Raw genomic sequence first — 27,164 nt, 5'->3', positions numbered from 1 at the left:
GCTAGGGACACCTGCCTGGGAGACACCTGCCTCCTACCGGAAGGTGCACAGAACTCGGCTGGCATACCCACTCTACGCAGCGGTGTGAAAACTGAGACCCACTACTGCCCTCATCCTTCTCCCAAGTCATTTTCCCCCTTCAACGAACCGGAAGCCACGGCCACTCCTGCCTTGCAGGGGATACCAGAGACGCTGACTCCCAGAGCACCCGGCAGAGCAGGGCTCCTGGACCATCTGCACGTGCAGGGCTCCAGCAAGACCCAAAGACCTCACTCAACAGGGTGTGTGTGCTAACTGGCCCAAGAGAACACCAAACTCCAAACCTGACCTCTGGGCTCTATGACTCCATGATGCCAGCAACGCGTCCCTGCGAGAAGATCCACCTTTCTTGCTCAGCAAGCCTTCGCTGTGATGTCCCAGAACCACACAACACGGTGAAACATGGAAAGTGAAACATGGAAATTACCACATGGCCCCACAATGCCACTCCTAGGTCTGTATCCACACGAACTCAATCAGGTGTTCAAACACTCGTCCGTGAACGTTCCCAGCACCACTACCCACAATACCCCACATGTGGAAACAATCCAAATTTCCATCAACAGCTGAGCGGATAAGTAAGTTGTGTGTAGGGGCGCCTGGGTGGCTCAGTCGGTTAAGCGTCTGACTTCAGCTCAGGTCACGATCTCGCGGTCCGTGAGTTCAAGCCCCGTGTCGGGCTCTGGGCTGATGGCTCGGAGCCTGGAGCCTGCTTCCGACTCTGTGTCTCCCTCTCTCTCTGCCCCTCCCCCGTTCATGCTCTATCTCTCTCTGTCTCAAAAATAAATAAAAACGTTAAAAAAATTTAAAAAAAAATAAGTTGTGTGTATGTACACACAATGGAATATTATTCGGCCACAAAAAGGAGTGAAACACTGAACACATGCTACACGTCATGGAAGAACCTGGAAGACATTATGCTGAAGCAAAAGAAGCCAGACAACAAAGGCCATATGTTGTCTGATTCCATTTATGTGAAATATCCAGAAGGGATAAATCCATGGAGACAGAACACAGACTGGCAGTTGCCAGGGCCTCCCGAGACGGAGCAGGGACAAACCACTCGATGGGTGGGGACTTTTCCTTTGCAGTGACGTCAGGGCTCTGGAAACAGATGGGGGCGGTGGCCGCGCCCGGCCGTGCGTGTACCAAATGCCACCGAATCGTCCACCGTAGAACGCGTGATTGTGCGTTGCATGCGTGTCGCCTCAAAGCTTTACTTTTTTTTAGCAAATCGTACAAACTGGTTCGTTAACTTACCAATGTGCCAGAAAATGTCCCCTGCTCCACCCTGCAGTGGCTCCTCCCTCCTGGGGCTCTCTGGACAAAGGTCCCGCTCCCTAACTGGGCCTGCGAGCTCCGAGCTCCTGGCAGTGGGGACTGTCCTCTCTCCCCGCAGCAGCCCAGGCAGAGCCCCCTGGGGGCTCCTTGCCTCTCTGCTTCCTTCCCCATCCTTAGCATCCTCCCAGGCTCTCCAGGGGACTCCCTGGGGAACCCTCCCAGACAGCCCACCACGGACAACTGAGCCAGGAACCCTGCTCAGTCCCCACACATGCACTGTGCGTCCCCAAGCCTGCAACTGTCACCCTGGAGGGTACTCTTCGCCACAAGACTCTTGACAGAGGCATATAATGAATAACACGCCCTGGGTGTCGACTTCCCATTCACGGCAGCACAAAGCCACAGCAATTAGTATCCTCCACAGTTTACAGACGAGCAAACCACAGCATGGAGGATGAGGTTGATTCTAACTACTTCACAACGTGTGAGGGATACCGTCAGGACTCCCCGGCCAAGTTCAGTGCAACTGCAAACCGTCCCTGAGCCCTCCGGGATCCAGGCCAGGGACTATCCAGCCCCTAACGGGACCTGACAACGCGCTGCAGAATCAATTCGGACGCATATGAACTTGCAAGGATTTTCATCTGTACCTGATAGATCTGTATGTGGCTGCGAGCCCCGGTTCCCTCCGCCTCCCCAGGCAATGTCCCCTTTCGCGGTTAGCACATTTTCTTTGCTGCAGTCCTCCTGGACAGAGATGCTGTCCTCAAATAAGACATATGAAAATGCCTCAAGAGATTCAATGCCCATGGCCAAGCTTCTGAAAGTGACCTGATTAAATACTTAACCGTAATTCCAGTCTAGACTCAATACATCAGGCCTCTGGCTCAGGGCAACACTGCCTGTGCGGCAACTGCGCAAAATAACGCATACAAACGGAAGCAAGAGAGCCCATTTCTCCTTAGTTTCTGCTAAATTGGGAGCCGGAGACTTAATAATGCCGGCCAAGTTTACAAGCCAGGCTGCGGGCTCTGCTGAGGCCCTCAGGGGACAGGGCCCAGCCATCAAGCAAGGACACAGCTCTCCAGAATTAATCAGGGCTGAGAGCCAGGGCGAAGCCTGCCACAGAGTAGGGCGCACCAGAGAAATGGGTCTGATGCTCCCTCGCTCTCCCTCAGCACACACCCCCCCAGGAAACCTGGAGGGCTCTCAGTCCTTCATTTCACTCTGGTTTTATATTCAGAATCCAGGGACTCTTTACTCTATGCATGTTTTATTCTTTCAGGGCCTCCTTCAATAAGCCATTCATCTGAACTCCAAACCTCAGATGCACAGTTCCCTCTACTGAGAGTCCCCCCCAAACACACACACACACACTCCCCAGGTTATTTTCTGGGAGCCCCGCAGGTGTCTATAAACGATCCTTGCTCCGAACGGCGTTCCCAGACTGGCCCATGGGCAGATAACCCTCACCTGTATGGCAGGTGCACTCACTCTAAGAGAGCACTCACTCCGAGCAACGTAACTACCCAGTCCCACGCCTGTCTTTCCCACTGGACTGTTGGCAACCCAAGGGCACCTACCAAGTCTGCCTTGTTCTTCACTGGGGCCCCAGTGACAGGCAGAATGGGACCCAGTGACGCACCTAGGACATCAGCCACGCAGGCCTCTCTGACTCTGTGTCTGCCGGTGAATGCATGAAGGAGGGAAAGAAGTAACTCACCAATATACTCTTTGGAGGGAAAGAAAGAGACCATCTACTCATCTACGAACCACAAAGTTAACTGCACCAAGAATCTCCAATGAACATCCCACTGCCTGACCCCTTTGGAGGGACGTTTATTAAGCAGTTAATTAAGCACTTCCTGTCTACCCCTGGTTCTGGTCCATAAACTTCATATCCAATCCAAACTGAAGGAAAAGCGTGGATCAAAGAAAGACCAACATCAACTAAGATTACCACATTTCGGGCACATGATTAACCACCTCAGTCTCCAGACAGTCCTCTAAGAAGACAACACAGGTGCCTGGGTGGCTCAGTCAGTTAAGGGTCCGACTCATGATCTCGGCTCAGGTCATAATCTTGTGTTTCGTGAGTTAGAGCCCTACATGCATGGAGATTCTCTCTCTCTCTCTCTCTCTCTCTCTCTGGCCCTCCCCCTGCTTGTGCACATGCACGCTCTCTCTCAAAATAAATAAATACACTTTAATTTAAAAAATAATAATAGGGGCACCTGGGTGGCTCAGTCGGTTAAGCACCTGACTTCAGCTCAGGTCATGATCTCACAGTTCGTGGGTCCGAGCCCACATCAGGCTCTCTCTCCACTGGCCTCACAGACCCTGCTTGGGATTGTCTCTCTCTCCCTCTCCCTCTCTGCCACTCCCCGACTCACACACTCAATCTCTCTCTCTCAAAATAAATAAACTTAAAATAATAATAATAATAATAATAATAATAAAATCTTCTAAAAAAACTAAAAGATACCGGAGCACAACCTGAGCGTCAGGAGACCTCCTCACTGAATGGAGACACAGCACAGGGGTAGGATGCAGGGTCTCCTGGGCCACTAAAACCTCACAATCTTCTCTGTCCACTGGCCCTCGTCACCTGTCCCTCAAATGCATTTCTGCCCTAATCCTCTGTCCTCGGGCTGCCATGACAAATGACTGCTAAAGTGGTGGCTTATGACAACAGAAACTTATTCCCTCCCAGTGCTGGAGGCCAGAAGTCCAAAACCAGGGCACGGGCAAGGCCGTGCTCCCCAGGAAGATCCTCTAGGAGATCTTTCCTAACCTCTTCCGGCTCCCGGTAGCCACAGGTGCCCCCGGGCCTCCGTGACTCATGGCAGAGTCTTAACTTCCACCTTCTGCCTGTGTCCTCACATGGCCTCCTTCTCAGGTGCCTCCTTCCTTCTTATAAGGACAACAGTCATACTGAAGTAAAGGCCTATTCCGATCCAGTATGACCTCATCTTAACTAGTCTATCTGCAGTGTCCCTAACTATCTAATAAGGTCACATTCTGAGGCACAGGGGTTGCAAGCTATCTTTCCTAGGGGGGGAGGGGATTGTAATTGAATCCAAAACATCTCCATTCTCTATCACAAAATATTTATTAAGTGATCCAGTCAAGATTAGGTAGTCCTAAGGAACCGTGTTTCCCTTCAAGCTCATGTGTAAATGTATGCAAATACTTATGCAAAAATGTTGTTTTTCAAAGTTTCATTGTTTTTTTCTTTTGTCGACTTTTCCTGGATGTCTAGATTCAGACTGAGGCTTGTGAGTAATTTTGAACCTTGAGAACGAATGTCAAGTAATTTATGCGGAAATCCAATGATTTCTACTCAAAAGCGCTCTAACCTTCAGATTTTTCAACGGGAGACGGACGTATACCACGTGGGTTGCTCTGGCACCAGGGATGGCTTTTCCGGTCCCTGCTGTGGCCAGTGGTGGCGTGCAAGGGGTGACCGGGGGTCAAACGTCACACTAAACACAGCACACAGCATGTGGTTTATTTTTGTTTATTTTTTTATTATTTATTTTGAGAGAGATGGGCGGGGGGGAGGGACAGAGACAGAGGGAGAGACAGAACCCCCAGCAGGCTCCACACTGTCAGCACAGAGCCGGACAGACCCAGGGCTGGATCCCGTGAAAACGTGAGATCGTGACCTGAGCCGAAATCAAGAGTCAAGACACTTAACCTGCTGAGCCACCCAGGCAGGCGCCTCCTTTCACATTGCTTAGTCTGCTGACACACGGCAGTCACCGCACCAGCCCTGAGCTGACACGCCTCGGCCACCACACCAGCCTCGGCCGGGCTGGTTCCTCAGCAGCCCTTCACAGTCCCCTGGATGCCACCGGTCACTGATGAAACAGCCACAGTATTTTATGCCGGTCACAGAACTCCCCACGGGTGCCATCAGCCGGCCTGTGGCGCAGTCACCACTCGAGGGCGAAGTCGCCATCTGAGGGTGGCCAGGCCGCGCTCCTCGGGCGCCCTGCCTGCCGTGCTGAAGAGATGTTCGTTTCACTCCCCAAGAGTGCCAGTTAAGGAGGCTGATTCCATCGTCAAGGATCATCTGTACTTGACGTTCTAGGTATCCCCCTGCCTTCCTGTCTTCTCAGAGAAAGAAGCAACCGGAAGCTTCCATGCTCTAGAGGCGTCACAGGAAAGGCTTTCTAATAGCGTGATTCCATCTGGGTCTCAGCTGTCCCCCAAGGTTAGGAATTTGTCCACACGGAGGCACCTGTGCACTCAGCAACGTGTGTACAGTGAAACCTCAGTTTGCCAGCATAATTCGTTCCGGAAACACGCTTGTAATCCAAAGCGCTCGTATGTCAAAGCGAATTTCAAGAACCTTGGGTTCAGTTGTGATTGTGCGACCTTCGGCCTCACGTCCTGCTCGTATTGCAAGACATCGCTTGTCCGTCAAGTTAAAATTTAGTAGAAATGTTTGTTCATCTTACAGAACACTCACAGAACAAGTTCCTCGCAACCTAAGTTTTACTGTTTTTTTTTTTACCATTTTTTTTAAGCAGGCTTCACGCCCAACGTGGGGCTTGAACTCACAACTCTGAGATCAAGAGTCACATGCTCTACCAACTGAGCCAGCCAGGAGCCCCTGCAACGTGTGTATTTTAAATTTTTTTTTTAATGTTTTATTTATTTTTGAGACAGAGAGAGACAGAGCATGAACAGGGGAGGGGCAGAGAGAGAGGGAGACACAGAATCCGAAGCAGGCTCCAGGCTCTGAGCTGTCAGCACAGAGCCCGACGCGGGGCTCAAACTCACGGACGGCAAGATCATGACCTGAGCCGAAGTCGGACGCTTGACCGACCGAGCCACCCAGGTGCCCCCGTGTGTATTTTAGAAACATCCCCAGGCATCCCCCGAGAGGTGAGAAGAGACATCAAGAAATCCAGTGTCTGAAGTGAAGAGACGGGATCTCACCCACCTCTAACTACACGTGCACACACATACACAGAATTAAAACCACTTTCCGACATGAGCAGAAGGCGAATTAGGCCTGCTGCCCAGTAAGGCGGGCTGTACGGAACGAGAAACATGAATAAACAAGGCTCCACGCCACTATCCCATTTCTTCGGGCCGGGGCTACCCTCCCAACCACGACCTGAATCATTACCAGGTCAGTGATAAAAACGGAAGCCCAGGGAAAATTCTATACGCTGCTGAAAAAGAAAGAAAAACCGTTGCAGGCTGACACGTTGAAAGAAAATCGGGGAAGCTACACCACGCACCTGGGGGTAAGCAGCAAACTCTGCCGGGTAAATAAAACAGCGACTCGAAAAATAGGGGGTGCTAAGGCAATACTGTGTATGCCACGGTTATTAGAAGTTTGTCCTTAAGAAACACTTTCATCCAATCCTTCACGTCCAGGGACTTAGATTTTTCACTCTGAAGGCTCATTCCGCCCTAATCCCACCTTTAAGTGCCTGCCTATAATTCATAGAGATCAAAAGAGGGAAATCGTGCAGACAAATGTTAGAGCCCTTGACCACATCTGGTCCCCACTGCTGGTCAGATAAACTGCAGAATGGAAATTTTATTTTCTGTTCAACTGGAGGCAACACGGTTGAAGAGGCAGGAATCTTAAAGAATTGGATTTCTGTTAAATCACTTTTTTTTTTTTTAAACCTTTCACTGGACGTTCGCTGCCCCTCCCCCACTCCGAGCATTTCAAAGGCCTCCCAAGTTCACGAACACTCTGGACTGGGTGCCAGAGAGGGTCCCGGCTCCCACCGCCCCCAACGCCTCAATCAGAAAAGCCAGGCGGCTGAATGCCTTTTCAGCTTTAAGAGTCCATGAATCTCCCATTTTTCTGTCCACACTTGACACGGGCATAGAAATATGCTTGGAAGGGTGGGTATTTCTGAGTGGTACATTATTTAGAGAAACCTAAGAGACCCTGACGTCTTCCTCCCTTTCACACAGCTTCCCTTCCTTTCTAATTAGTACATAATACTAAGACAGAATAGTCATTACTCTAAAATGAAAAGATCATAAGACTCTAAGCCAGGGGCTGGCAAACCACGGCCCGCAGACCAAATCCCACCACGGTCTGGCATTGCGCTGCCCGTAAACAAAGAATGGTTTCCACCATTTGTTTTAATGAGGTAAAACCCACGTAACATAAAATTAACCATTTTAAAGTCTACGAATTGGTGAAAGCAATGAGTTAAAAAAAAAAAAAAAATGCTATGCTTCAGTCTCCGTAAAATAGAGCTCAAAACTAGTGCTCGCTTCATAGAAATGTTGTAGGAATAAAATAAATGAATATATAAATAAAGGAAGTAAATGTACAATTTGGTAGCATTTAGTACATTTGCAACGTCGTGCAACCACCCATTCTATGGATTCCAGTGCTAAAATATTTTCATCAGCCCCCAAAAGGAAACCATCCCCATTAACCCCCACCCACCTTCCCCCAGCCCCCGACAGCCAGTACAGTAAATCTGCTCTCTGTGTCTACGGATTTGCCTCTTCTGGATGTTTCCTATACGGGGCATCAAGGGATGTATGTCCATCTGTGACTGGCTTCTTTCACTCTGCATCAAGTTTTCTATGTTCATCCATATCGTACTGTGTGTCAGCACTTTGTTCATGTTCATGGCTGAACAGACTTCCATTGTATGGAGGAGCCATATTTTACTTATGCACCTGTCTGCTGACGGACAGGTGGACGGTCTCCATCTTTCAGGTACTGTAAACAATACCGTTGTGAACATTTACATACAAGGATTTGTCAGAATGCCTGTTTTCAGTTCTTTGGGGAACAGACATGGGAGTGGAATCCCTGAGTGATACGGTAGTTGTGTGTTTAAAACTTTTCGGGGGCGGGGCGCCTGGGTGGCTCAGTCCGTGAAGCGGCCGACTTCGGCTCAGGTCATGACCTCGCAGTCTGTGCGTTCGAGCCCCGCGTCGGGCTCTGTGTTGACAGCTCAGAGCCTGGAGCCTGTTTCGGATTCTGTGTCTCCCTCTCTCTGACCGTCCCCCATTCATGCTCTGTCTCAAAAATAAATAAACGTTAAGGGGCGCCTGGGTGGCGCAGTCGGTTAAGCGTCCAACTTCAGCCAGGTCACGATCTCGCGGTCCGTGAGTTCGAGCCCCGCGTCAGGCTCTGGGCTGATGGCTCGGAGCCTGGAGCCTGTTTCCGATTCTGTGTCTCCCTCTCTCTCTGCCCCTCCCCCGTTCGTTCATGCTCTGTCTCTCTCTGTCCCAAAAATAAATAAAAAATGTTGAAAAAAAAAATTAAAATAAATAAATTAAAATAAATAAATAAATAAATAAATAAACGTTAAAAAAAAAAATTAAAAAAAAAAAAAAAACTCTTCGGGGTAAGGTGCCCGGGTGGAGCAGCCAGTTGAGCGTTCGACTCTCAATTCTGGCTCAGGTCATGATCCCATGTTCGAACCCCGCATTGGGCTCTGTGCTGAGCATGCAGCCTGCTTGAGATTCTCTCTCTCTTTCCCTCTGCCCCTCTCCCCAACTTGTGCTCTAAAAAAAAAGGGGGGGTGCACCTGGGTGGCTTAGTCAATTAAGCATCCCCGACTCTTGATTTCGGCTCAGATCATGATCTTGCAATTCCTGAGATCAAGCCTCAAGTCGAGCTCGGTGCTGACAGCGTGGAGCCTGCTTGGGATTCTCTCGGTCTCTCTCTCTCAAATTAAATAAGCAAATGTTAAAAAAAAAAAAAAAAAAAAAAAAACTTTGAGGAACTGTCAAAGTGTCTTCTAATTTTTACCCTTTTGGGTGGTTCCATTGCTTTTAATGGTTATATAAATAAATACCTATGTAGTTTCCTCTATTTTGCCTCCTGGCCTGCAAAGCCTAAGGTATTTGTAATCTGGGCCCCTGCAGAAAAAGACTACAGGTCTCTGTTCTAAACAAAAATGACTCACTGTTCCTTTTGGCTGTTCACTGCTCTGTAATTACAAAGTACTTCAGTATATATGATCTACTTTGACTTCACTGGCATTTCATCACCATGTCGCAGGGCAGCAGAGACTGACGGCAAGACTGATCATCACATGACAGATGATCAGAGGCTGCCTGGGGTTCCACAACCACCAAGACCTGGAACCAGGACTGGCCCTGCCATCTCCCTTTGCAAACTGGGCTTTCCTTCCTCTTGCCTCCTGTTTACCCCAGTCCCTGCACTCAGCCCCAACGGCCAGACTGAGCATCACATCAAGAAGGACTTGAGGGGCAGCTGGGTGGCTCAGTCGATTAAGCTTCTGACTCGGGATTTTGGCTCAGGTCGTGATCCCAGCATTGCGAGACTGAGCCCCGTATCGGGCTCTGCACGGAGAGTGGAGCCCGCGTGGGATTCTCTCTCTCCCTCTCTCTCTCTGCCCCTCCCCTGCTCGTGCACATGCGCGTGCGCCCTCTCTCTCCCTCTCTCTAAAAATAAGTAAACAATAACAAAAAAGGAAAGACTCGAGAAGCAGCTTTGTATCAATGCTGAGAGGAGGGAAGCACGGGGGGCAGGTTCTAGGAACAACAGAGTCACAAACATGCCAGCAATGACCCCAGTGACCTGAGAATACATGACCACAGGTGTCGTAAGCTACCTGGTCACCAAGCTTGTCCGCAGCACGGCACCGGACATCCACTTTTGTTCAGTTCAGAGCCCCTTTTTGGGGAGCCACCCACAGTCAGGGGTGAGGGGGCTGTAAGGCCATTTAACCCAATCGCACACCGGATCCCTGAGCGACTCTGCCACGCGTCCTGGAAGGGGCCGCACACCCGGGGATGGGACTGTCCACCAACAGATTTGCAGCTGTCACGTTAGCTCCCAACGCTTGGCTGAGGTGGAATCCCTCTGTCCTGCCTTCATTCACAAGGGACCACAGCAGGTGCAGGGAACAGAGAAAGGAACACAACTCAGCCCTTGTCCTCAGGGGCCCTCCGTCCAGGAGGGGACATGGGTAAGGTGCACCCACTGCTCCCGTCACTGTATGTGGCAGGACTGCAGACAGCGGTGTGGGGGAGGGCCCTCATTCGGCCTGGGTGAGTCAAGAAAGGTTCACAAGTTGAGCTGAGCCTAGGAAAGCTTGGCAGGTGGAAGGTAAACAAAGGTTATTTGCAGGCAGAGACAAAAACATATGCAAAGGCACTGTGGCACCTGCCAGAACGCACAGGGCTGACTGTATCAGAGCTTGGGTAAATACCACCGGACATCCCTTGGCCAGCCGGACTGAGTCCCATCCCTTCTGTGGGTGGGAGTCCCCGGCATGGGTCCCCATCCCCACCTCTCCCTCCTTTGGCCTCTCCAGGCTGACCCTCAAAGCAACACTCCCTAAGGACAATCTGAAGAACCGTGGCAGCCTGGCCACGGTGCCTGGGGGACCAAGATGCTTTGGTGCCTTTGAAAAATGGGCAGTGGAACACACATGACGCTAGAAGGACTTGAAAATAAATCTTGTGAAGTTAATAGAAGGACAGCAATTTGGAAGAAAAATAATCACATTTCCCTCCTGCTAAATCATGATTTGCCCCCGGAAAAGCCAATTATATTAAAGAAAATAAGTTATTATTTTCAGGGGGGAAAAGGAGTCTTGATAAGTGCCTTCATTCCAGCAAACAGAACTCTGAGAACAAATGCCTGAGTTCCCAGATTTCTGGAGGCTTCAGGGAAGCCTGAATGGTATTCCTTAGAAAAAAGGTGGGGAGAGTCCGTAACTCCCCCGTAGTCTGCACGTCTGTCCCAGGACCTGACCCCAAAACTGCTGTTTGTCTCTCAGAAAGGAGAAGAGGGCGGCTGCGAGGTTCAGTCCGTTGAGCGCCCAACTTTGGCTCAGGTCATGATCTTGCGGTTCATGAGTTCGAGCCCCAAATCAGGCTCTGCACTGGTGGTGTAGAGTCTGCTTGGGATTCCCCCTCTCTCTCCCTGTCTCTCTCTCTCAAAATAAGTAAATACACGTTTTAAAAAGTAATAATTAAAAAAAAAGAAAGGAGCAGAAACACAACTGACCCCCATGCACCCCTACCCTAGGTTTCCTCAGCCCCCCCCCACCCTTCCCCAACACACACCCTTCAGGCATCAGTCCTGCAAGTTTCCAGCCTGCCCTCCCGGGTAACACTGTCTTGACGCCACAGCAAACAGCCAGTGGGTGTTGCCTAAGGGTCAGGCTTCACCCCTGCACTCGAACCAGTGGTTCCCACAGAAGAGTCAGCAGCTCTCTGGGTTTTCAGAACAGAGCGATCTGGCGGGCCGTGGCCAGGGATTCTGCCAAGCACCCCAACACTACCCAGGACGGCCCCCCGTGACCAGAAGCTCTCCGACCCAGGAAGTCAGCAGTACACGGGGCCAGAAACCCAGCTTTACGTGAATCAGCTCATCTAATCCTCGAGCAGCTCCGCAAGGCAACAACTACCACTCCTCACGGCCGACCGGCGAGCCAACCGGGGCCCAGAGGGACTGCAGAGTCCCCCAGGCATGCACCCCGACCTGGCGCTAGTCCTGGCTGTGGCGGGAGAGCCGCCACAGGAGGTCACCTCCCGGCAGTGACGTCACGGAACAGTCACAGGAAGAAGGTCCTGAGCCTCAGACAGGTCACTTCCTGGGCACCGCCAGCGCCACTGGGCAGAGCCGGGCAGGGCTCGTCCAGATTCAGGGACGGCAGCTTGGGACCCTCGCGCACTACATCGGCCCAGAATCTGCCTCGGGACACCGGGCTAATGCCATCAGGAAGGCACAACCACAGCGCCGTCAGCTCCCCTCGACCCCGACTCCCCGACCCTGGGCTGCCCCTGCCCCCCGCCCGTGCTCTCTCCACCCCCCTCCCTTATGCCCCCTTCTGCCTCAGGACTCCCAGGCCCTGGGGACGCAGGGCCATTCCCGCTGGGCCCTCAGCCCTCACACACACTTGTCCCCACAGCCCGGCTTGGGAACAGAGGGGCCGTGTCTTCTAGAAAGGGTCCGGAGGCAGAGATGATGGAGGGTCAGACCCACAACGCAGGGGCATAAATCCTAACGAGCTAAAGCAGGAATGGGCAAATCGCAGACTGTGACCTGAGACCAGCCAAGCACCCAGCTGGATAGGAATAGAGGAGGAAACGAGGCCAGAAGGCGACGAAGGACATCTTTTTAAAGGGTTTCTGAGCAGGCAGTGGTCACCACAGTCTGAGAACTCTGACCAGAGAACCCAAGAGCCCAGGACTGATAACACGCTCTGGGAGGACAAACATTCCACATGTTGATTTAGCCGTGAAAAAATCAAACACATCCGTGTCCCTGCATCTCCCAAAGCTCCAAAACACAGAGTTTTCAGTAATTCACGTAATGGCAAAAACGGAGTCTGGGTGGAGAGAGGAGGCTAACCACAGGTCGCCTCCCTCACACCGTGATGCCCACACACTCCTTGCACCCTCGTCAACAGGTCTGACTGCGGGGTGTCGCCAGATCTGCCAGGGCGCGTTCCGCACACACGTTGAGCCCTGCGCAGGGGACGGTCTTCCTCTCCACACTGAGACAAACCTGAATTTTCCAAACACCGCCAGCCCCACGAACTTCACGTAAGGGATTGCTGACTGTACCACAACATGTGCCCCAGGAGGACGGCTCCGCATCCCCAGGGTCCAGGAGCAAAGCTGGCAAGCAAACTGGGAGGGAGGAGGGAAGGGAGGAAGGAGGGAAGGAAGGAGGGAAGCAAGGGAGGAAGGAGGGAAGCAAGGGAGGAAGGAGGAAAGGAAGGGAGGGAGGAGGGAAGGGAGGAAGGAGGGAAGGAAGGGAGGAAGGAAGGGAGGAGGGAAGGAAGGAAGGGAGGAAGGAAGGAAGGGAGGAAGGAAGGGAGGGAGGAAGGAAGGGAGGAGGGAAGGAAGGAAGGGAGGAAGGAAGGAAGGGAGGAAGGAAGGGAGGAGGGAAGGAAGGAAGGAAGGCAGGAGGGAAGGAAGGAAGGAAGGGAGGAAGGAAGGGAGGAGGGGAGGAAGGAAGGAAGGGAGGAGGGAAGGAAGGAAGGAAGGGAGGAGGGGAGGAAGGAAGGAAGGGAGGAGGGAAGGAAGGAAGGGAGGAAGGAAGGAAGGAAGGGAGGAGGGAAGGAAGGAAGGAGGGAAGGAAGGAAGGAAGGAAGGGAGGAGGGAAGGAAGGGAGGGAGGGAGGAGGGAAGGGAGGAAGGAGGGAAGGAAGGGAGGGAAGGGAGGAAGGAAGGAAGGGAGGAGGGAAGGAAGGAAGGAGGGGAGGAAGGGAGGAAGGAAGGGAGGAGGGAAGGAAGGAAGGAAGGGAGGAGGGAAGGAAGGAAGGAAGGGAGGAAGGAAGGAAGGGAGGAAGGAGGGAAGGGAGGAAGGAAGGAAGGGAGGAAGGAGGGAAGGGAGGAAGGAGGGAAGGAAGGAAGGAAGGAGGGAAGGAAGGGAGGAAGGAGGGAAGGAAGGAAAGGAGGGAGGGAGGGAGGGAGACTGGTTTGTTATTTGAAGGCATTGTTCTCTTTTACCTCTAACTTCTTGGTGGCTCATAAGACCACACTGCTCCCCGATGCTGGGACACTCTCACCTTCATCACTATCCATCTCGCACATCCGTTCAACCGCCCAGCCTGGTGCTCACACAGAACCCTCAGCGGCTCACAACGTTAATTAATAACTAGACAGCCTGTCTAGTAGTAAAATAAAAACTAGAAAACTTGAGAAAAAGTAAAGCTCACGACGCCACACTGCCCTTTTCCAAGGAGAAAGCGATTAAAACCATCACCAGAAATGGCGTTTTTTTCCTCCGTTAACAAGTTGACATCAATAACAAGTACCAAGTGGAACTTTCTCCTCCTGAAAGAGAAAATGACAGAAAGTAGTACTTGGTCCTCCCGAAAGTTCTGGGGCAGACATCTCCTTGCTAGCCCCCCCAGGCACAGCTAGGAGGGGAACAGAGCGCTCCTATTTCCCCGTCTCCAGGGGCCTGAGGCTGGGGATAGTAGATAAGGCCCAAGAGTGGCGCCCAGGCCTGGATTCCAGGCATTCTGACTCCTAGCCCAGTGCTCTTCTACCCTACACCATAATGGCCCCCACCTGACTTCAAGTTACTGCAGCTATGCCTTTATAGCTTTTTTCAGTACCTGCTGAGTCATAAGGACAAGGGTTATTTCAAATTATAAACATTCCACTCTAATAAACAAAAAGCCAACACTTAGAAACAAAGACACGGTTCTTACCATTAGCAGGCTTTAGGAACCCTACCTTCTGAGGCCAAAAGAATTCAGAAGGAATGGGGCCTGGGGGGGGGGGGGGGGGGCTGCGTATGTTTTAGGATGGTGAACAGATGTGAAGAGAACTCGTTTGGAAGGCAGCCTCACTTATCCTCACGGGTCGATGTCCCCCTCCCCGTCAAGAGTGCTCTCTGGGCTCGGTCCACAGTGAAGGACCTCCTGAACGCTACAGGACGTAAATAGCAGAAAACAGGCCAAGGAAAAAGGCAGCACCTGTCGTCTTTGTGTCTCTTCGGGTCTTTGTAGGGGTCTGGACATCTGTTCTGGGACAAAACGATGTGACAGCTTACAACTTTTGTCTTCGATGGCAATAATGTGAAAGGGCTCATCCTAACTCCTGACTGCTAGGACGGGGGTGTTGACAGCAGCATGTAGAGGAGATCCCCGACATGCACAACCTCTTCTTGCAGGGACAGGGACTGCATTTCCACGCCCCGTGTGCTGTTGGGTCTGGCCAGGCACCGAGCTCCAGGCACAGGAATGTAAGTGCCGGGATGGGTGCCGCCCTCCGGCCCGAGCAGGCAGGAAAAGCTCCTGTGAACTGTCCTGCATTTCTCCTGTCCCGACCCACGAGCTGAAAGGCGAGGAGACCAGGAGCCTCGTGGAGGGCAGAGCCCCAGGACAGAAGGAGCCCGAGTCCTTGGACGACTAGAGGCAGCAGAGCCCCTGAGCCCTCCCCTTCGGCCACTTGGACCGTGACACAAACGAATAACAAACTCTCGTTGTATGAAGCCAAGGAAACGTTGGGGTTGTTTGTTACAGCAGCCAGCCAACCCTAATTCGGAAAAGAAACCACAACACTTACACTTACACCTAACAGTGCGTGCACCTCACACGTGCAAGGAAGTTAAACAAAATCACTCAAGACGGCACGCAGATTGGGCATCGCACTCCTGAGCAAAGGCACACTCCGACCAGAAACAGAAAACCCCACCAGGATAAGGACTCCCAGAGACGTTTTTGGTGAGAGACTGATCCGTGTAAGCCTCAGCGGGCTCCCTTCATCTGGTCCCTCTGGGGCAGGCAGGACTCGGACCCCTGATACGACCTCAGAGCGAACACTAACATTCCAGGGAAGCCACTCAGCACCTCTCCCCATCTTCACCCCTCCCTTACAGCAAGCAGGGTCTGCAGAAGCAACACGGCCCATGTGGCTTTAGTGGCAGTCAGACTCAGGGGCTGCGGGGGAGCCTGAATAAAGCAGAGATTCAGTCTCAGGCAACACAGTCAATAAAGGGTGAAAGAAACTGTTACCGGGCACAGACCAGGGGCCAGGTCTGTGCAGGGTTATCTCTCTTTATCCCCAGAACCGCCCCAGGAGAATGGTATCATCCCCAATTCACAAGGGAGAAACTCAGGCTTACGGCAAATAACTCACCCAAGGTCACTTGGCTAGCAAGACAGGGAGCTGAGATTCAGAAATGGATCTCTATGACCCCCAGTCTGTGATGTTTTGGGCACATGCCACACGCTGAAAGAAAACATCTCGTTCTCCTGGAGGCACCCACATTTCACAAGCTGACAGATATCCGTCTGGGGAGAAACCATCTGGTTTTTAAAAAAGAAGATGGGGCGCCCGGGTGGCTCAGTCAGTTGAGCGTCCGACATCGGCTCAGGCTGTGATCTCGCGGTTTGTGAGTTCGAGCCCCGTGTCGGGCCCTGTGCTGACAGCTCGGAGCCTGGAGCCTGTTTCGGATTCTCTCTCTCTCTCTCTCTCTCTGCCCCAACCCACTCGCATTCTGTCTCGGTCTCTCTCAAAAATAAACATTAAAAAAAAACAATTAAAAAAGGAGAGAGTGCCCGTGTGTAGGTGCGTGCAGGTAACCCGACGGCTGCCGAGCACCCCGCGAACACCGTGCTCACGGCTGATCATCAAGAAGCGTGGCGTCTTTCATTTGTCCCCCTCCTCCCTCGGGAGTCAAAGCAGTCCCGTGACCGCCCAGGGCCTCTGCAGACTGCACATGGCGTGCCTGGGTCGGGAGAGCCACCTGCGCGGCCTACGAAGCGAAGCGCTCCCCCTGGAGTTGTTCCCCCGGGCCAACAGTGACTATGCAATGCCGGTACGAAAGGCGCTCCTTGCCATCACCGGACAACTGGCATGCCAGACCACAGGGAGCCTGGCCATCCTACCCACATTCCAAAACGACAAACGATGAGAAACTAGAAATCCGTCCAAGCCCATGTCTCCGCCTCAAATGCTGAAGGCAGGTGAGCGCAAGCGGGGAGAGTGGGAGGAGACAGCCCCCGAGGAAGAGCTGTCCCCCTGTTCCCCAGGTGCACTCATGTGAATGACGACACTTGAAACCTGTTCAACTTCCCGTTCAGGTCTCAGATTACCTGATTGCATCATCCTGTCACTAATTCGATTACAAGAAATTTCCAGAGCTGAACACTGAAACCGATTCAATTCCTTCAATTAGATTCTGGGAGCCCAGGGTGGGGGGGTGTCATATTGTGAGCTCCCAACACCCACCTCCCTCCTTCCAGGCATCCCCCGAGGAACTGGGACCCACGACCTTACAGAAAAAAAACATTCAGGTGGTGGTGACCAAAACATCGCGAAAATTCACAGGAAAAGCCTTACTTGTGATAATCACGTTATAGGTTATATCCCCCAAAATGCAAACACTGAAGTTCTACCCCCCCCTGCCCCATAACTCAGAATGTACTTGGATGCATTTGGGATAGGGTCCTTAAAGTTTATTTATTTTGAGGTGGGGGAGGGGTAGAGAGAAAGGGAGAGAGAATCCCAAGCAGGCTCCATGTGCTGTGGGGGTTCAATCCCACAAGATCCCACCAACCCTGAGATCATGACCTGAGCCAAAATCGACTGAGCCACCGGCCTGCTCCTGGAGATGGGGTCTTTAAAGAGATGATTAAGGGGCACCTGGGTAGCTCAGTGGGCTAAGGGTCCGACTTTGGCTTAGGTCATGATCTCACAGTCCAGGAGTTCAAGCCCCGCTTTGGGCTCTGTGCTAACAGCTCAGAGGCTGGCACCTGCTTAGGATTCTGGGTCTCCGTCTCTCTCTGACCCTCCTCTGCTCACACTGTCTCTGTCTCTGTCTCTCTCTCTCAAAAATAAATAAAACACTCAAAAATAATAAAGAGATGACTAAGGGAATGAAGTCATGAGGGTGGGCCCTAATCCAATGAGAAGATGGAGACACAAACATAATGGAGGGCGAGGACACAGTGAGAGGACAGCCATCCATCCACACACCAACGAGAGGCCTCAGACGGAACCTGGCTGGCCGACACCTTGATCCTGGACTTCCAGCCTCCAGAACTGAGGAAGGAAACTCCTGCGAGTCTCAGCCGCTCAGGGTGCTACTCTGTTAAGGCAGCAAACTACCCCACATACGTTACATGGTGATTTGAGGGACAGTCCCAAAGCACTTCCCACCTCATTAATCAGATACCATATGTTTTCACTCTTATGTGGATCCTGAGAAACTTAACAGAAACCCGTGGGGGAGGGGAAGGAAAGAAAAAAAAAAAAAAAAAGAGGTTAGAGTGGGAGAGAGCCAAAGCATAAGAGACTGTTAAAAACTGAGAACAAACTGAGGGTTGATGGGGGGTGGGAGGGAGGGGAGGGTGGGTGATGGGTATCGAGGAGGGCACCTGTTGGGATGAGCACTGGGTGTTGTATGGAAACCAATTTGACAATAAATTTCATATATTGAAAAAAAATCAAAGCAAACTTAGGTACAACAGCTACTGCTATTTGCATAAGCCATGTTACGAAAGGGCCTGAAGTCTTCAGCTCCTGTGAACCTCCCAAATCAGCCTGACCTTGTAGACAAGGCCAACCATTATCATCCACTTTGAAAACGTGGAACCGACTGAGAGAGGCTCAAAGACTTGCTCCGGGTCACATCAAAGATGAGTGGCCGCACCACGGCTAAGACTCCAAGTTCTGACCCTTCACCGGGTCCCATCCTCAGGGCTTACCTCCCAGATGACCTGAGGAAGAGTCTGAACGTGGTGGCCAGTGGGTCAGCCAGTGTGGTGTGGGGGGAAAAAAAATAATCCAGAAAGATTTCATACAATTCCATTAATGTAACATTCTTGAAATGATAAAGCTACAGAAATAGAGAACAGGTTACTGGTTGCCAGGGTTTATGCAGAAGGGAGGAGTGAGGTGGGTGTGGCTCTAAAAGGAACACAGGAGAGGTCCTTGGGGTGATGGCAATGCTCTGACCTGCATCCATGTCAACATCCTGGCTCTGGTAGGACACTGGAGTGTGGCCGGATGTCACCTTGAGGGAAACTGGTAATGAGTATGTGGGGTCTCTCTATATTATTTTTTTTAATTTATTTATTTTGCGGGGGAGGGGGGGGCATACACACAAGCAGGGCAGGGACAGGGGCAGAGAGAGAGGGAGAGAGAGAGTCCCAAGCAGGCTCTGCACTGTCCACTGCGGGGTTCAATCCCACGGACCATGAGATCATGACCTGAGTTGAAATTAAGAGTCGGATGCTTAACCGACAGAGCCACTCAGGTACACCATCTCTGTATTGTTTCTTACAACTGTATGTGCTTATAATTACCTGAGAATACAAAGTTTAATGCAGAAATAAAGAGGAGGAAAAAATAATAAAAATAAAAAATAAACGAAATTAAAAAAGGAAACAAAGAGGAGAAAAAATAAAAATTAAAATCAAAAAATTAAATTAAATTAAAAAAAAGAAAAAGGAGGAAGGAAGGACTGAAGGAGGGAAGGAAGGAAGGTAACATGTGAAGGAATTATTCACAAACCCTAAGACAATCTGATAAGACGTGATATCCTAGCAAACACTGGCACAACAATAAATTTAAAATTTTTATGTTTCCAAAGTAAAATAAGATTTGTAGAAATATAATATGCCCTAATTTGGTTTTTCTGCAACTCCAGTGAATGAAAATGTCTGCATTTCTATTTACTTACAATCAAATCTAATTTTTCTTCCCCCAAGTAGCAGCTTGCTTACTCCTCTAGATAACAAAGGAGATCTCACTGCAACCCCGGCTCCCAAATTTATTTAATGTTACACTATTCCTAGCAATTATCATCACTCAGAACTAATCTAAATACACACAAGGCATGTTCCCCAACACCAAGCGAATGTTGCTTTCCCCCAATACAGGGGCAAAACACACCATTAAGAAATCAACTTTGGCAGAAAAGTATTCTTCTAGCCACCGTGTCTGTCAAATCCAAACAGAAAACCACTACATTTCTGAACTGCACTTTATTAAATAAAAAATAAAAGCAACACCCCATTGAGTGCTTGGCTTATCTCATACATGGTGCTGCCCCCTGCTCTGCTAACATCATCTAACAAGAACATTCCTGGTCTTTGTGGTAGGCAGGCTTAGCTCCCGGCCCACCTTCCAGGTGGGGAAACAGAGGCTAAGGAAGGTGAGTAATTTGCTTAAGGGCCACTTATTTAACAAGAGCCAGGAGTTAGAGGTGTTTGCAGCCCAAATCCCCACATCCCCCGTGTGAGCTGTCCGTACAAAAGGCCAGAATGAAGTGCCCACACTTGGGTCCACTGGTGTTTAGTCTCCCAAACATAACACAGTTGAAGGCTTGAACGAGAACCGTACTCTCCCCAAGAGCTCTCCGCCCCACCTCCGCAAGTTTTCTGTTGCTGCCCTAGGGAACGACCCCACCCTCAGAATGGACCACGGGGATAATCTCGCAGCTTTCCAAGATCAACCCAGCGACTCGTCCAGCTGTTGGCCAGCGGGGCTCTCCTGGGAAGCTCAGGGAGGGATCTGTTTCCAGGCTCGTTCAGGGTGCTGGCAGAATCCAGGTGTGCCTACAGGCCTGAGGTCCCCGGCTCCTTGCTGGTGGCCACGTGGGGGGACGGGGGGGAGAGGCGCTGAGGCTGAGCTCCCGGGCTTTCTCTGGCCCTTGCAAGTGGGGCCCTACATCTCAGGGCCAGCAACTGTGCACGGAACCCTTCCCAGCCTGGGAACCTCTGACCCCGCTCTTCTGTGAGCAGCCAGGGAAAGTTCTCTGCTTTGGGGGCCCACCGCTGCAAAGCCCTTTCTGCCATGTCACACACTTACAGGTTCTGGGGATTAGGGCATGGACATTTTGGGGGGCCATTAGTCTGCCTCTCACACCGTCTTCGAGAAAGGTGAGCACACCACCCTCAGGTGTGGTTCTAGGACATGCTGCATCTTTCCACCTCATCTCAGGAACAGGATCCATAGGAACAGCTTGACCGGCACTAAGCCTAAGACTCTGCCTAGCTGGGCGAAGATGGAAAAGTTGATCTGGCCCAACCCCTCAGTGTGACTAGGCTGGATTTCATGCCTGTGTTAATAAACCAGATCCGTGAGCACTGACCCACCAAATTCAAGCCTAGGAGGAGACCTTAACAGGCTGGTAAATTTCCTGGAGGCAACCCCAAGCCCCACTGGAATAAAAGGGGGAGGTGGGGACAAACCAGCATAGCCTGCCTTGCTGAGCAAGCAGCAGATCAGCTGTTTACTCTTTTCCCCATTTTTATAAAATAAATAAATAACCCAAGTGGCTCATTTGCAAACAATGCTTCTAACAGATTCCAAGTACTTGCAAACAATGAGCTGTGATTCATGTTTCCAAATGAGATGGAGTTTTATCATTTTCTTTCCCCTCGTGATTCATTCATCCCGCCAAGGCAGTGGCTGGAGTGAAAGCAAGGCCCACCCACGACCCGCCAGAGCCCTCCAAGGAAACACAGCCCTGTTGTTAGGCTCCCCCAAAAAACACTGTGGTTGGTAAGGGGGACGGCCAGTAATTTTCCCTTGGGAGGAAACAGCCAATTAGCTAATGGGAATGAATCCCTGCCCCGCAAGACATCTATCTTCCCTTCCCCTGGGAACCAGTGGGACCCTCCACTGCCAACCCCTGGAACAGCGGACGGCCCGGGCTGACCTGGCTGTGCGCATGCACACCCTTCCTTCTGCCCAGGATCCGGAGTTTGCCTGGAGGGGCTCTAGTTATTTAAAGCTCCTGGTAACGCGGAACAGGCTTCACCCGCTGAAACTCAGGAGCGCGGCCGCTTTCTCCTCCGCCTAACGGCCATCCCCACTATTCCTAGAATTGCCTGGCAAAACCGTCCAGGACACCTTCCTTCCCTGGCAACTTTCCAACACAGACTTTTCTTAAAATCACAGTATGAGCCAAAGGCGTGCGGACAGAAGTCACCACAGTGAGGGCTAGCTAAGCTTCTGGAAAGTGTGTGAGTTAATGGGAAGGGACACAGCCACGTTCTGGCCACCACCCCAGCGAGGAGACCCTGCTCACTGGGTCGCTGGATGCTCCCTTTGATCTTCTCCAAACTAGACAGCCTAGCAACTCAACAGGTGCCACATGTACAGTGTCCTCCCGGACACCGTGAGGTCACCCTGGTCACGCTGGGAGCCAACAAGAGGTGTCCAGGGATCTCAAAAAGTAGTGTTCCGAAGAGAAGCTCCTCCCCATCTCCTTGCGCTCGGTGGGACCACGGTGTGAACTCCAGAGCCAGGTTCCAACCCCAGATTCGGCATTTACTAATGGTGCGAGCATGCATGTTCTCTCTGCCTCAGTCAGGTGGGAGTGACAGCAGAACCCCTGCCAGGACTGGGGGTGGATCACGGGTGGAGCTGTTCCCTGCCTCCACAGGGCCGTCGGTGGTCCTGCTCCCCTGCTGGCCTCCGGCCTGTCCCCAGGGCTCCAGCCCCTCCTCGATCTGTCCCCGGTGCGTTTCAGTCCTCAGTGCACTCCTCACGCACACACCCCCGGCCGGCTCTCCACAGCCAGGACCCCTACCGCCACCACCCCTGAAGCAGTTCCAGCCAGAAAGTGCACCCCACACCTCCCTCGAGAGCTGCAGGCAGACAGGGACGTTTCTATCAGGACACCTGCGAGGAAACCACAGGGAGGCACCCAGGGTGCGGTCTCCACGCTCAGGTCCCAGGGCCCTTTAGCCCACCTCTGTCGTTGACCTCTGTGCCCACGGCTGAGACCCAGCTTCCTCTTCTCTGAAAATGGGGTGGGAAGACAGCTCAGCCACAGACAGTGGTCCTGAGGCAAGAAGGACCCCCGGCCCTGCATGTGGAACAAGACCAGCGTGGGCCAAGCGGACCTAGGACTGTCTCAGGGCTGTTCCCACCGCAGCGGTCCCCAAAGAGCTCCCCTGCCACACCACTGACATCTAGCAAAGGTGAGCCACTGGAATCACAAAAAAAGAAAGAACGGTGAGGGCTAGGGCCACCCCCTGGTCTTCCCAAAGTCAAAGGGGGAGGTCTGGAGCAGACCAGCCGTGGGAGCCGCCACCGCACTGCGAAGGCTCAGGGGCAGCAAGGGGGCCTGCGGGAGCAGGAGCCCCAGGAGGGCACAACCTGGCCCGCGGAGACGAGGCCAAGGTCACAAAAGGCCTTACAAAGTCAGGCAGAGCCTAGCCTGCGTGACGGAGGCGGTAAAGGCGCAGGAGGAAAATCACACTGAAAACCGGGAAGCTCCGGGGTCTGGGATCGCGGAGAGCAGCCTGGGCCCAGACTCCAGCCAGAGGTGGGCAAGAGCCCGGCAGCCAGGCTGCAAAGCCCCGGTGAGCAGGGCAGCAGAGCGCAGCGGGGGCTGGGGTCCGTTGGTTCTGCCTCTAAGGAAAGCCTCGCTCTCTGGAATGTGTACTCACTCGGTCCGAAACGTAAACTTGCAACCCGACTCTCCCCACCCCACCCCCCCCCCATCACCACCACACTCCCCTCAGGAAACGACAAAGAGCGGCGGAGCCAACACAGTTCCGCCCTTCGCCTCCCGCTCCCCGAGCCCGGGGACGCCGAAGCGCTCGGCCGGCCGCTCCGCTCCGAGGGTCCCGCACGCCCCGGGCCACAGGGCCACCAAGCGGCGGGCAGGGCGCCCGGCCCGGCCGGGTCGCTCGCGCGCGCGCGCGCGCCACTTCCCACCGGGAGAGCACAACTCTTCGCCGGGATCGCTCACTGCAACTCGCAACCGCCCGGCCGCCCGCGGCTGCAGACCCCGCACCGCGCACGCAACTTCACCCCAGCGGCGGGAAGGCGCCGCAGAACAATGACCCCCGGGGCGGCCCGGCCCGCCCACCCCCAGGGCTTCGGGCCGCGGGCGGGACGCGCTCCCAGCTCGGGCGGCCCGGGAGGCTGGCAGGCTCCGCCACGGGGAGCCCGCCCGGGACCTGGATGGCGGGGCTCGGGGGGGGGGGGGGGGCGACCCCGCTCGCCCGCGTGTCCCCGGCCCTGCTCGGCCCCGCGCTCCGGAGTGGGGGCGGGGAGGGGAGGGACGCCGGGCGCTCGGGCCCGGCCGGCGGCAACAGGCTCCGGCGCCCCCGCCCGCCGCGCCCCGCCGTCCCCCCCCCCCCCCCGCTCCTCAGGAGCGCGCGGCGCGGGCAGGCCGGGGCGGGCGCGGCGCGAAGTGGGGCGCCGGAGCTCACCCACGCCGTATTTCTCCTCTCTCTTGGTGGGCACCCAGCGCGTCATGGCGCCGCCGCGAGAGCCGCCGCCGCCGGGCCAGGAAACTCCGCGCCTAGGCCGCCATTTTCCATTCCTTTCGAGCCGCGACAGGATGGGGAGGAAAAAGTTTGCGGCGGAGGCGGTGTCATGTGGGACGGGGCGGGCGGAGCGTCGCGGGCCGGATGGGAAAGGCCGGGAGCGCCGGCGGGAGGCGGGCGGGCCCCGCGCCCGAGAGCACTGCCCCTGCGCGGGGGACCCGGCTCCGCCACCGCGCGCCGCAGCCCGGCTCCCGCGGACCCCCCCTTCCCCTCCCCCCCCTCCCCTCCCCCCGGGGGCGGCGCCGCGCCCTCTCCGCGGGGGATCCCGGATCCCGGGAACCCTCGCGGGGGCCCGGCTGTCACACGACTTGGGGGGGCGGGGGGGGGGGGCACGTGGGCCGCCCTGGGCGGAGGGGGACGAGGAGGGGGCGAGGGGGACCCGACGCGCTTTACGAAGCTCGGGGTTGGCGCAGCGCAGCAGTTACACCGCGGGCTCGGTGCCGCCCCCGGGGCGTCCTGGAGCGGAGCAAACCCGGAGGTTCCCTGGGAGGCGCCTTCCAGAGCACGTGGTCCTTTCATTCGGGCGCCAAACATTAACTGAGCACCTAGAGCGGCCTGGCCAAACCTGGGGGGGGGGGGGGGGGGGGGGGGAGTCAGCAGGGGTGGCTGGCCTCGCTGGGGCTGGGGCTCCCAAGGCGGCCGGCGAGACGTGTGCGCGCTGCGGGGTCAGGGAGTGCTTCCCGGGGTGGTGGCCTCTTGCCTGGAGTGTTCGAGGAGTGCGGTTACCCAAGGAGGCCCAGAGACCTCATCCTCCTGGGGCTCCCAGAAACTTCTAGTTCAGTAGGATTCTGTGAAGGAGGGGAAGAGAGGAAGTGGGGAGAGGGGCGTGCCGGGGAAGGAGGGCTCCGTCCGGCCCGAGCAGGTGTGCAGGGGCTCTTGGGACTGTGGTCTGCACCCCTCAGGTGAGTTCTCAGGCTTTCAGGTTTTTCCACACCAGTAAAAGCCGGGGCTTCGGGTTTCTCCAAGGAAAAGCTTAAAACAACACACACATTATGGGGCGCCTGGGTGGCTCCGTGGATTAAGCATCGGACTCTCGATTTCAGCGTAGGTCATGCTCGCGTTCCCCCCCCCCCCCCCCGGTTGTGGGATGGGCGGCTCTGCTCTGAGTATGGGGCCTGCTTAAGAGTCTCGCTCTCCCTCTGCTCCCTCTGCCCCTCCCTTGCTCGCACTGTCTTTTAAATTAATTAAGTACATAATCACACAACACACATCCATTTATTTTTACCATAATTTCAGAAAAGATGAAAACCAAGAAAAGGAGGAAGGAGAAATCCTCAGAATGCAGACAGCTCCGTAAGTGGAGTTAATTTGGAATATTAACCAGCCGCCTTCCTGTCTCCTGCCCCCAAGAACCAGTGACAATGGCAGTGGGCCTGGGAGACTTCAAGGATTGGAGGAAGGGAGGTGAAATGCATGGAAAGCTTCCTTCTCAGGGGTAGGAAGAGACCTGGGAGGCAGAGCTGGGCAGGGAGCTAGTGGGGCCTGGGGAAAGCCCAGTGGGCCACCATCGTGCTGTAGGGAATGCCCTTGCCTGCCCTTGGGCCACTCTGGGGGAGGGGGGGGGGAAATCTCAGCATCCCACCCAGAATGCAGATTAAATACACTTGGGAACGTCCTAGGAGCTTTTTGGTTTGCGTGAATGAGAAGATAACGTGACCTGAGAGCTCTTGGCATATCAACCGCAGACTCATAGAAAGTTACAGTCCTTACTCTGACAAGGAAGTTAAATCCCGCAGAGGAACAGGGCCTGGGCTCTAATCACACGTGAGGGAACAGCATGTACAAAGGCCCTGGGGTGGAACACAAATCCTTCAAGGAACTGAAAGACTGAAGCATAGAGAAAAGGACAAAGGGACACAACATGAGCCTGCAGACAAAGGGTCGCATTAGGAATTCACATTCTCCAAAGAAAACCTGGCAAACAAATGCTAATGATTCTTACCTTCTGTTTTAGGCCCAATTTCAGTTCTGTTCCTGTGGCTACCCATTGGGGAAGATGGGTGTTGTAGTGAAAGGCCAGGGGCTTCAGTCACGCAGAGTCAGGGGGCCTGGCCTAGCCACTGCCAGCTGTGTGGCCGTTCTCCTATTTCTGGTCATTGTTCCAGAAGTTCTGAACCTTAGGGTTCTGATCTTCGTACATATAAATTAGGGGCGATAACACCAGCCTCGTGGGCCTTCTGAGGATCACAGGAGAACATGTGGCCGCACACATAAGACGCTGGAACCATGGTTGGCTTCCTCCTCTGACGCTGCCTCCAGGCTCTTTGATAACCTCATGGTTCACAATTTCTAGAACAATTGCCACTTTTGCTCTGATAAAGGTGACCCACGGAATATATAAATAGATTGATGTTTACATGCTTTTGTGAAACTGTCATATAAATGAATTTCTAAATCAGACCTTTTGAACTCCAGATGGACCATGGAACCACCTGTTTGAGACACAGAGGTTTTGGTCCCATTATCGCAAAGTGTGCCCGAGCCTGGCCGTGACGTTGTGCATGTGGCGAGCTCTCAGAAGGTTTTTGCCTGGCTGACCCCAGTAGTGGTCTCATCTTGTGGTTCTAGATCAAGTCCGTGGCCCTGGCTCCCTGCCCCATGGTTACGTGAGCTCGGGACTGGCTACATGCCCAGAACCGGGAGCCCTGCGTGCTGGGGCCGGTTGGCATTTTTAACTCCTGAGTCCACATGTCTGGGCCACAGATCTCAGCCACACCTGCCAGGCCTCGTGCGGACTTAGGTCATGCTTGTAGGTGTAATCTACCCAAGAGCACTGGAACTCCTGGCGCCCCAGTCCTAAGCATCAGTGGAGGTTCAGACTAGTGACCTCCTCCTAAGATACGGCAGAATCTTGAGGCCGAGTCATAAAAAAGCGTAATCTGTGTTGCAGTTTTATATTTTGAAAATTAAATTGCAACTTTCTTAATTTGAAAAACGTTTCCATATTTACAGTACAAACGCAGGAAGTTACTCAGCAAAATGATGCCTGGTGGAGACTCCAGAAGGCTCAGGGATCGGGGTGGGGGGATGTTTATTTGCGGCAGGCAATACAGATGAGAGCAGGACCTGGATGTTGGGGGGTTTTACACAC

At 53.5% G+C, this 27,164-nt stretch overlaps 1 protein-coding gene across 4 annotated transcripts in view; it reads right to left on the bottom strand.

Moving 5' to 3' along the window:
- Positions 1-24,228, bottom strand: part of DOCK1 (dedicator of cytokinesis 1) — a 528,588-nt gene extending 504,360 nt beyond the window's left edge. Inside the window, exon 1 of one of the 4 annotated variants that reach the window (XM_058698108.1) lies at positions 23,957-24,228. In XM_058698108.1, the coding sequence (XP_058554091.1) occupies positions 23,957-24,002 (46 nt within the window). In that variant the 5' untranslated portion in view covers positions 24,003-24,228. The remainder of the gene's footprint in view (positions 1-23,956) is intronic. The other 3 variants (XM_058698107.1, XM_058698106.1, XM_058698109.1) reach the window with 3 other exon arrangements.
- Between the last annotated feature and the right edge of the window lie 2,936 nt (positions 24,229-27,164).

Source organism: Neofelis nebulosa, chromosome 13 (genome assembly GCF_028018385.1).
Source record: "Neofelis nebulosa isolate mNeoNeb1 chromosome 13, mNeoNeb1.pri, whole genome shotgun sequence".
NCBI classification, from domain to species: domain Eukaryota; kingdom Metazoa; phylum Chordata; class Mammalia; order Carnivora; family Felidae; genus Neofelis; species Neofelis nebulosa.
This window is presented reverse-complemented; position numbering and strand designations above follow the sequence as displayed.